At 35.1% G+C, this 11,152-nt stretch overlaps 1 protein-coding gene across 1 annotated transcript; it reads left to right on the top strand.

The window, feature by feature from the left end:
- Positions 1-1,048: 1,048 nt before the first annotated feature.
- Positions 1,049-4,546, top strand: UCH2 (Peptidase C12, ubiquitin carboxyl-terminal hydrolase 1). Its single transcript, XM_086600621.1, has 6 exons — positions 1,049-1,185; positions 1,435-1,503; positions 1,577-1,623; positions 3,272-3,318; positions 3,395-3,497; positions 3,572-4,546. The coding sequence occupies exons 2-6, from the start codon at positions 1,473-1,475 to the stop codon at positions 4,349-4,351; spliced, it is 1,008 nt and encodes a 335-aa protein (XP_086456747.1). The 5' UTR covers positions 1,049-1,185; positions 1,435-1,472; the 3' UTR covers positions 4,352-4,546.
- The last annotated feature ends 6,606 nt before the right edge of the window (positions 4,547-11,152 follow it).

Here is an 11,152-nt window from a genome sequence, read left to right as displayed (position 1 = left end):
ATGGAATTACTAAAATAGACATCTCTATTACTAATGTAATATTTTCAGGAGGCGTTATATGGATCCAATTCGGGTATTTGTTCTGTAGACCCACCATTGGTCTGTACACTTGTAACCCATAGGTCTAGTCCAGGTCCAACTCAAGTTCAGGTCCACCCAAAACCGAAAATTAGATTTTATAATCAATATAATAGAGTGTTTTTTAAATGTGCATCACATTGAGTAGACTCAATGAGCACAATTTGTTGCCTTTGATTTGACATATTTTTCATTGAGATTTGAATTTTTGTGAAAATTTTCACTCAAAAATTTGTGCCTTTTGTATCTTCAACCCTTGGTTTGCGTGGATGAGTAATGTGGATTGGTGCACATTGAGTGCATTTGACTTTTGGCGCATTGAAAAAAAATGTAATATAATAATAACAACTAATAAGAGAGGGAAGTTTTACACTCTACACTGGGATTCCATCCAAGGGTAGGTTGAGCAGTGGTTGGGATTACATATAACGCCTCCTGAAAATTTGTTGTCGGTATCAAAAAACCTCACATTGGTAAATGTTTTGTGGTGACTATGTGAGAACAATCAATGTATAGATTTTTGATTCCTAAAATATCAACTTTGATAAAAAAAAAAAATTGAATTTTTTTTATTAAACTGAATTTTTTATTTGAATTTTGAAATTTTGATTGTTTACTCATTTAAGATTAGGGAATCTCTTAAGGACATTGGAAAAAGAGTTGTGAAAAAGAATTGTTGGTTCTGTGACTGTTAGACCTAATTTGTGGTGGATGGAAAACGCTTACAAACTAATGAAAGTGATTCGAGATCGATATTTTCTTGGTTGAGATTGTTTATAATTAATTCCCAAAACTCGTCTGTTAAATCATCCCATGATCTCTTTTCCAACATTATTATATATATTTTTTCTGTCTTCTTAGGAATTTGAAAGAAGGAATAATATACGTTTCAGGAAAACTCCAAAATATCGAAACGTGACTTGAGAAGTTGACAAAATATCGAAAAATTTCCCAAACCGACACACCGACTAATTTGTGTTGTACGTTTTTACCCTCACTATCATTCGCTTTGTTCCAAATCTACCCACACTCTCTTTCTTTTCACTCTACAAACCTAACTGGGTGAATCAATAAAAAAGTGGATTTCATACATCACCTATTTTGCTGGTCAGTTTTCCTTATTTCCCTTTTTATATACTATATAGAACTCTATTAAAATATATATACTGTGTTTCATTAGAATCTTAAATATTGTAAGTAAGTTGGAAATTGTTGTTTTTATTAATAATTAATTACTAGTATGGGTAGTGATGGATTTGAAAAGGAGAGTGGTAAATGTAGAATGAAAAAGAAACCCAACGATTTTGAGTGTTTTTGTTTATTATATTGATTATCAACTTTTGGTGTGTTTTGTAGACATTGTTACTGTATTGCAGCTTGGGATTATTCTCATCATGAATTGGTGCACTATTGAATCTGATCCTGGTGAGTCATACACTGATACGATACTTCATTTCGTTATTATTAGGAATATTCATTGTTTATCTTTCTTTTCTAGGTGTGTTTACTGAACTTATACAGCAGATGCAAGTAAAAAGCGTGCAGGTGAAATTCTTTGATTACTCTGTCTCATTGATTTACAACTTTTCTCCATCTTGTATATTCACAACAGATTGCATTATTCTTAAACAATAATTCTATCCTCTTTTGTAGTTTTTCAGTGTATAATATGTTACATTTTTAGCAGTGTTGGGTATTTGAATTGGGATCAAACTACAATTGGGCTGTAAATTTATCCCATGGGGAGAAAGAAAGGAAGTACGACAGAATTTGGATTCATAAAATGCCTGCTTAATATAATGTTGCCTGTGACTGTCTTAATTTGAAAGTTTATCCTAGGTAGAGTCTCTGTTGGCCTTTTATTTTCCGTATTCTCTCATGCATCTGATTTCTGACGTCTTTTGAGTTAGTATTATACTTGTCCTCTCCCCTTCTCTCCCCTTTTGGGAGGGGGGGAAGAGAAGTTGTCCTATGTTTTCTAGGGAAATTTTCCAATGTAAGCCCTGAGTTATATTGAACTACCCTGACTCAATTTGAAATGGCTTTAGTCACTGAAAGTTGCTTTCTTTGTTTTTGCTTCTATTGGGATGCTTGTATGCAATGGGGATTTAGGGGGGCAATGAGAGGTAGTTTCTGACATTAGATTTTGATGTAATTGGCTACCTGATTATATCAATGTAAGTACTATTTTGCGACCAAAAAAAAAAAGAAAAGAAGAAGAAAAAACTCGGCATTTAATTGAAAGGTTGCACTTTTATGCATGGCACAATGTTTCATTTGCATTTTACTCTAGTGTATTGTTGTGGTCATCAGGGTCAATTTTACCCTTTAATATTTGTTGTGTCAATTTTACTCTTGAAAAGCGTTGTGTAAACAAATTCCCTTGATCACCCTGCTCTTTTGGTGCTGGACTGGCTCCACATGTATTGGAAGCACCAACACTCACCAATATCAGTACTAATAGATATTCTCTTTACAATAACACTATCTATACAAACTTCCACTATTTATTGACGCTTCCAGTACTGTTCTGTGTTCTCCACATGCCATCGTCAGTTGGCCAAACAAATTGCAAGTCAGTACCACTCGAATTGATTTCAATACTTCAATCACTTCCATATGCCTTCCTCACCCCACACCTTTTCTTTTGCGTGTTTTTGGCTGTTGTCATGCTTTGCTATCTGTGTGAAACTATAATCTTTACGAACTGTCTATCAAACTTACTGTCTGCTTTTAAGACCCGTCCATCTAATGTAGCATGCTACATTAGCTTAAATGTTCTAGCACATTTGCAACTTGGAGTGTCACTCTTTCTCATATACATTGATTAGCTAAATTTATTGGTTAATTTATGGTAGATATGCCTTTTAAACAATGTAGAGTGTACCCCACATGTTATAAGTACTTAATTTAGAGCCACTCATCTTTTATAGTATAGACTAGTGGTTGCTTGCGCATGTGACCCTTCTTCTGAGTTCCCTTAAGCCGGTCAGAAGTTTGTAATGTGCTTTTGTCTCTCCAACCTCTTGTACACCTCGGGTGATTCTGGAGATTATGTTGTCATAATGCCATGCTTTAAGTATGATTGGTGTTGTGCCTGAAACTGTACTCACTGCAGTGCTTTAGCACGACCTACACTGCACATAAAGCTACACACAGCTAACAAATTATAATGTGATTCATGCACATGCAGGTGGAGGAATTGTATTCACTGGACCTGGACTCTCTGAACAGTCTTCGGTGAGTTAAAATGTTTTCTCATTGTGGTCTGACAAATATGTTTCGTTCTTATTGTGTGAATTGTCCTTCTTTACAGGCCAGTATATGGATTGATATTCCTTTTCAAGTGGCGTCCTGGTGACAAAGATGAGCGTCTTGTTATTAAGGATCCAAATCCAAACTTATTTTTTGCAAGCCAGGTTGATATATAAAATCTAAATCTGTTTATCCACCCTTGCATGTATGTCGTCTAACTATTTTTATATCCTTTCAGGTTATTAATAATGCATGTGCAACTCAGGCAATCCTGTCCATTCTTATGAACTGTCCAGATGTTGACATTGGTCCAGAACTCTCGAAGCTGAAAGAGTTCACCAAGAACTTTCCTCCTGAACTAAAAGGCCTTGCAATCAACAATAGTGAAGCCATACGTTCTGCCCATAATAGCTTTGCCAGGCCTGAGCCATTTGTTCCTGAGGAGCAGAAGGTTGCAACCAAAGATGATGATGTATACCATTTTATAAGTTATATACCTGTTGATGGGGTCTTGTATGAGCTTGATGGGCTGAAGGAAGGGCCCGTTAGCCTGGGGCAATGCTCTGGTGGGCAAGGTGACTTAGATTGGTTGCAGATGGTGCAACCGGTGATCCAGGAACGTATAGAAAGGTACTCTAGAAGTGAGATAAGATTCAACCTCATGGCATTAATTAAGAACAGGAAGGAGATGTATACTGCCGAACTGAAGGAACTCCAAAAGAAGAGGGAACGTATCTTGCAGCAGCTGACTGCTGCACAAGGAGAGAGGAAGGTAGATAGCAGCATTGACGCACTTAACAAGTCGCTCTCTGAAGTGAATTCTGGTATTCAGGGTGCTACTGAGAAGATATTGATGGAGGAAGAAAAATTCAAGAAGTGGAGAACAGAAAATATCCGCAGGAAACACAATTACATACCATTCTTGTTCAATTTCCTCAAGCTTCTGGCCGAGAAAAAACAGTTGAAACCCTTAATTGAGAAGGCAAAGGAGAAATCAAGCAAAAACACACAGTCGTAGTTGAAGAATCTAATTTTGTTGGTTAGGTGCGGTGGCGAAAAACAATTTCAACTTTTAAGAATGTGGAATATCTGGTGCTTGCATTTACTTAATATTGTATGTATCTCCAGATCTATCAGTTAGACAGTTAAGAACTAATGTCAAGTTACAATAAGACAGGTAAACTCAGTTGAAACTTGATGGTTGGTTTTCTTATATGCTTGTTTATGTATTTCTTTGTTCAGGAATTTACACCATCGAGTCTCAGTTCAAGAATTTGTAGTATGTTAGATGAAAAAAATGTCGAAAAAGAGATGTTGTTGGGATGATCTACCAACCGATATGGAACTCGAATTACTTTCATCAGTCTGCAAACGTTTTCTTCTCATCACAACACAAACCATGTCCGTTTCACACTATCAATCACTGAACCAACGATTCTATTTCACAAATCATTCAAGGTACCTATAACCTATAACATCGGATAATTTAGTTTCGTTGTCATGGAAAGTTAATTATGTTTCGGTAACATGACATCACCCTGAGATATATCCTTCTTTGTTCGTGTGAAATCTTTGCGAGATTTTAGTTTCTCGAAGACTAAAGTCTCAAAGGAGCTGCTGTTGTTATCGATGAGAGAAGCTAATCTTCCATTAGAAAAGTTTGCATTGTCTTATTGCACTGGTTTAAGATTTACTTTTAGGGTTAACTAGTATTACACCTTCACTAGATGAGCTAATTAGGATTTTTCCCTAGATAGGAAATTAGGGTCTCCTCCCCAAATATACTGAAAAAAAACACACCGTCAACCCAATTTGATTTCTTTTTTGTGTATTTGAGGGGGTGAGGAAGAAACCCTAATTTCTCATGGTTTTTTCAAGAAATTTCACACTATTAGTACTTTTCTAGAAAACCTTATAAGAATCGTTGCGCAGCATGGTCACATACTAGTACTATATATCTTGTGGGGCTGAAAACCTGATTGGCTCATCTAGTGGGGGTGTAATACTAGTTAACCCTTCAATTTTATTTCTTCATTTCTATGTAAATACCAACTAGGAATGTAGTCAAGACGTGAAGTCATCACTTGTTTACTTTATTGATGAATATGATAAATGAGATTACTTTATTGATAAATTGATGGAACTCCAAATTGATATCATCACTACACTATGAATAAATAATCCCACTGGGAATGTATTGAAGACGTGAAGTCATCACATGTTTACTTTATTGATAAATTGATCTCACTTAAATAAATTATATCACTAGGAAAAAATAGTCTACTTTATGGATAAGTTGATCTCATTAGGAAAAAAAAATATAGAGACAACAAATATATAGAAACTAAATTTTTGATATTCTAGATTATAATATCTTCATATATTCTAGATTATAACCAAATCTAATCAAATAAGACTATAATAATATCTTCATATATAAAAGATGATAATGAAGATATTCTAGACATCTCACTTATATTCCAACTAACACTTCATAAAATTTCTTGGTCCGTCCCTGTTTGTTATGGTGCCTTTAGGTTAATTATTGGAAAAATGTGATGACTTCAGTACATTTTTGTCAGCTGTTTAATAGACTTCAAGTATTGTTGTTTGTTGCGTTCCTACAATGAGGGGAAACATACAATAAAGTAAGTGATTTGGTGTCAAGAATTGTTTTTAAATAATTTTAAATAAATATTAGAATATTTTCAACAAAAAACACATCCCTTGCTATTTTTCTTAGTTTATATTGGGATATTTCGGAATATTAGGCAATACATCTTGCCGGCTTAGAACTTTTTTTAAGGAAGAAGAAGAAAGGCGATCAGGGACTGATCGAAACAGACTGAAACAAATGTGCAACTGAATACCGCTTGTTATAGCCGATGTCGCGTACTTGAACAAAACAACCATATAGAAGCACTCGGCTTTGATTATTGAATATTGATGTAGATTTGGAGAAAATTTTAAAAAAAGAAACTTCAAAGGCACATGATTTTGATCCCGACCTTGTGGGTCAACAATTGCTCTTCAAGCGTGAAGCCATGATGACAGGCACTACGAGTGTTAGAATAGTTGTATGAACACAGCAATTAAAGTAGAAAAAGAAAGAAATGAAGATGAGGATAAAGATGCAATGAAGAGACAAGGATAGCGAATGGCGAGAATAACCAACGCGCGGATTAGTCAGTGTCCTTAAGGAAAGATTTAAGCCCTTCAATGGTGCGAGAAAGGCAACCGTGGCGTCTTCCTCGAGGATTTAATGGTTAAGTGAAACGACTTTGCACTAGAAACGGACTACCCCAGAACAACAATATAACTCTCTGGCGGTGACAAGTAAGAAAGAAGAAGAAAAGAACTGGTTTGAGTTTTCGTTTCTCCGGGTTGAGTTTCGATCAAGTCTATTCTCTATGGACTCACAGTCCTATTTATAGAGGTTAGGAGGAAGAGACCAACAACCTAATAGAACTTGAAACTTTGCTCAAGAAAAAGGCAAAACAAGTTTAGGCTATTGGTCAAACCACTACCCACAACAAGAAGCCCAAGCCCGGCCCGAACCCACCCGATGTGGTGGATAACCAATGTGGGACTATTTACTATGCACTAAAGTGGAGAGAACACCATTTGTTCATCTCTCCACTTTGCACACACACACTAGTATTTAGAAATACACAAGAGATTCCAACAATCCCCCACTATTTCAAAATACTAATAGTCCCCCACTATTTTGGAATAGGATATTACAAAAGAAATGGGTTAACGAAATTCTACGAGAGAATAGAAAAACAATGCATAAGAGATCTTGGTGCTTTTACGGGCTTGAACCGGTCATAGGGTAACATATCTTATAATACGTGAAAGTGGTGGATTAAAAATCTTTGAACCAACATTCCCTTTTAGTAAAATAGAGGACATGCACCCACATTGCTCTTTCATTATATGCGATTACTCGTGTTGCGCTTTTTTGGCCTCATACTTTGTGTTCCATAAATGCTCTAGAGTACTTGCTGAATACTCATAAGAACCGACCAGTTCTTCTACATTCACGTAGGTGGATATCCATCAAGTATACATTGCATTTAAAATACACTATCTCATTATAAAAAATGGACTATGGATTCCAATAAGAGTAAAATAACTCATCCTTTCTCATTGCAATTCAAGTTATACAAAGTATACAAAAAATGCTATCTAGTCATAGGGTGGGACGCCTCAAAGAAAGACAATAGCATACCCGAGTTTAACGAGGTGATTTGTTTTTCCCTTTAAACCTAATTCATGGGATCTCCAATCACATAGGTGGGGGTTGCCCGTCGATTGTAAGCCTCTCTATCTAAGGCAAAAGTCCCATCCCCTCGACGATAACCACTTGCCTCCAAAAAGTGGTGCGGTTAGACATGTGGCCAAACTAAGTCCAACCTAACATAATCTCTAGCAATTTGCTTGATTAAGTTATATCTCAACTTACATGTATTCTTTTCCCATTGCATAAGATAACATGTCTTAGCTATTATAATGAGACGGTTGCAAAACATATACACATCGGGAGGTTTTAGAGCCAATGGGAAGATTTGCCAAGAGGTTGCTAACCCACTCGGCATCATCACATGCCTTTTCTAAAGCCATTAGCTTGGATGATATCCAAGACACTCAATTTCCACCAACGGTAAACACATAAGCATTACTGGATCCAGTTTATAACATATTACCCTTCTAACAATGATGGAAATCTACTAAATATCAGTCTATAATCAATGGCTCTGCTATAGTACTTGGATAATCTGACAATATACATCAAAGTTCCTTAATTATAAGAACACAATGGGTTATCAGCTCAGTATGCCATTAATGTAGGCAATGTCCTGTCTCACATACATTATCCATCAAGTACAATTGGCTACCATTGATATTGATATATTTAGTATGAGAAAACACAAGGAGATTATTTTTCATAAGATGGATATTTGCCACAAAAGGTGTTAACACATGCTTACTACCATAATACCCATACTTTTCAATGAAAAATATTTCTACTAAGTGCTATAACAATATAATGAGACCAACATGAGTTTTAATTCCTATATTCACCAGTCATTCAATTCTGTAGTGCCTGAAATTCCCCTATACCATTCGGCCGGTTACGGTTTTACGGTTTAAGATGATGCAGTGGTCTTCAACCATATTCAAACGTCAACATCTTGACAACCTGAATATAGCGATTCAGAAATGAGTTTAACAACATAATAAACTATCATTTTCAATGACGGTTTATGATGTGTTTCAAATAGAAATTTCTCTGTCTCATACACATTCTCAATGCTAGCACTCATGATATTAAATCATCTAACCAAAGAGAGATTAACACATATGTCTTGCTTTGCTCTAAAGAAAGTACACATTTTTTATCAACAACGGTACTTTGACATCCATATGACACTAATATGTTGTTGAATTGCTCATGCCATTTATAGGCTTTGAATCAACTCATACAAAGATTTAACTAAATTGTATACCTTCATCTCATCACGGTACTACTTGGTATTGTAGTTCCAAGATAACTACTCAACTAGAGTCTTTAGAATTACGTAGAAGAAATTCTAGTTATATGAGCAAGGTTTCAAAATAGTATAAATCTTGTCTCTCCGATTGAAACCACTTGGCTATTATTATTAGCATTGTATTTTGCAATACAACTATCACGTTTTAGTTTTCTCTTGAAGATCCAATTCAACCTATAGATCCCCCAATAAATCAAGAGTCCGGTTTAGAGGAGTTGTATTCTTCAAAAAGGACACTTCTCATGTAGGCGGACAACTTCCTTATAGGTTAATGAATCTTCCTCAAGAAACATATAAACATCATCACCGTGAATGGTGGAAATACTCATTGATAGTCTTCCAAATTTCTTGTGCAGAAATAATGGGATTATCTTATGTAGTTCATTATGAACATTCAACCACTCTATGCCAATTTCTCAGAAAGCACAACCTCAAATAAAATTAGCATATAAGACATTCAATAATAGTGTGGTATCTACAAAATTGTTATCACTCATGACAACTGAAAACAAACATCACTATTATGAGTTTCACCAATGAACATATACTAGATAATTCTAGGTCTCAAAAAGATTTCTTTTAGATTCATTCACAATAGCCTTGGCAAGACACCCCCCACATTTTGAAGCATTTTTGGATAGGCCCAAGACCTTTCCATACTTTGTAGTTCAATGTCTTTCCAATTATCTTGTGAGATGAACTATGGTAAAACAGTATTATGCATATGGGTCACCCCCCCCCCCCCACAGTTCAATAGTTACTCAACCTAATCAAACTTACATGCAAAACACATTATACCGCTACAAACACTAAAAGAAACAACAACAATAAAATGCACTATTATGACAAGAATATACTTTACTCAAGTCTATGATTCCGGATCATATTAAACATATTCATATTATGTTCATGTTATCTATATGAAAGGAAATCCACAAAAGATTCTAATGAATCTTAAAGAATAGAATAATTAGATGAAAAAGGTTTTACCCAAGATAATATCATTATCATCCTTTTTTTCATCATTCAACATTCCAACTGTCATTGGGAGACAATCCACGCACTTGTATATCACCTTGACTATTTATCCATAGTCATAGGAGGATAATGCCTAATAAGACAATCTACAAACGTTACATCTCCTTGTCTAAAATAGTCACTGGAGGATATTGTCTAAGAAGACAAACCATTACCTTACATCTCCTTGACTAAATTAGGTTTAAAAGGATATTGATTGTTTTCCATATTGTTTCCTCTCGTAGACAACGATGCCCATTACTTAATAATATATGACATGGTTAAACTTCATGTCAATATTAAATAATGCATTCATGCCAAACATGGTAAATATCATATCATAGGCTCAGGAAAAGTAAACTTTAACTGTACCCCTCACAACAAAAAGTATACGATATTTAAGCAAATCTAGCCACTGAATATGCAAAACAACTGAGGACTCCACCTCCTCTTTTTACATGAGCTCAAGTAAGATAGAATACTCTATCAACAAGACCTCAAGTACTACCACAACATCTAATGGCTCAACCCATTAATGTCTTCAACTAGAAAAATTTACCAATAAACTATTATCAAGTTTAAAGTAAATCCACGATGATTAATATCCAAAACTAGCATGATACACAACTTTAACATATGCTATATTGGATATAAGCTACAAATTACTTCATCTAACATGTATTTGCACAACAGTACAATTATAACCATCGTCTAACAACACATTCACTCAATAAAGGTAAGCAATTATGCATTGAATATATTACTATCCAAGATTTGAGTGTGGTTGATATTAACTATCTTAAGGTATCTCTTAGACCATCTACATATGTACAAAGAAAATTAATATCAAACTACTTCTAGTCAAACCAATTAATTCCTCAGTGATAAACACGTATAATTTGTTGACTAGGTTATTAAAGAAGTTTAAGCTTAGGGATTTCCCTCCTAAAAAAACTAGCATGCAACTCAAGGCAAGAATATCACCATATAATTAAACCAAAAGAATTGCAAAAAGTGAAAGAATACGATACCTAACCAATTGAAAAACCAGATTACCATATTCTCCTCCTTCTAGAAAAAAAGTTCAAAAGAACTGTAATTCTAAACCAGCTCAGGACGAATTGGGTATCAAACCTTATACCACTGGAAAACTCTTTGAATCAGCTATCCAACACAAGAAGCGGATTGCAAAATCGAGCTCTGAGCTGAAAGTTATAGTAGTTTAAAGTAACGAGTGACGCAAA

Source organism: Coptis chinensis, chromosome 3 (assembly GCF_015680905.1).
Source record: "Coptis chinensis isolate HL-2020 chromosome 3, ASM1568090v1, whole genome shotgun sequence".
Classification (NCBI taxonomy): domain Eukaryota; kingdom Viridiplantae; phylum Streptophyta; class Magnoliopsida; order Ranunculales; family Ranunculaceae; genus Coptis; species Coptis chinensis.
Note: the sequence above shows the minus strand (reverse complement) of the source record. Positions and strands in the feature narration are given on the sequence as shown.

What these genes read in the sequence shown, in the direction of transcription:
- UCH2 (XM_086600621.1), top strand. Translation starts at nt 1,473, where the DNA reads ATGAATTGGTGCACTATTGAATCTGATCCTG. An exon ending in TGCAAGTAAAAAGCGTGCAG is followed by an intron (nt 1,624 to 3,271) that starts GTGAAATTCTTT and finishes ATGCACATGCAG; the next exon opens with GTGGAGGAATTGTATTCACT. An exon ending in ACTTATTTTTTGCAAGCCAG is followed by an intron (nt 3,498 to 3,571) that starts GTTGATATATAA and finishes ATATCCTTTCAG; the next exon opens with GTTATTAATAATGCATGTGC.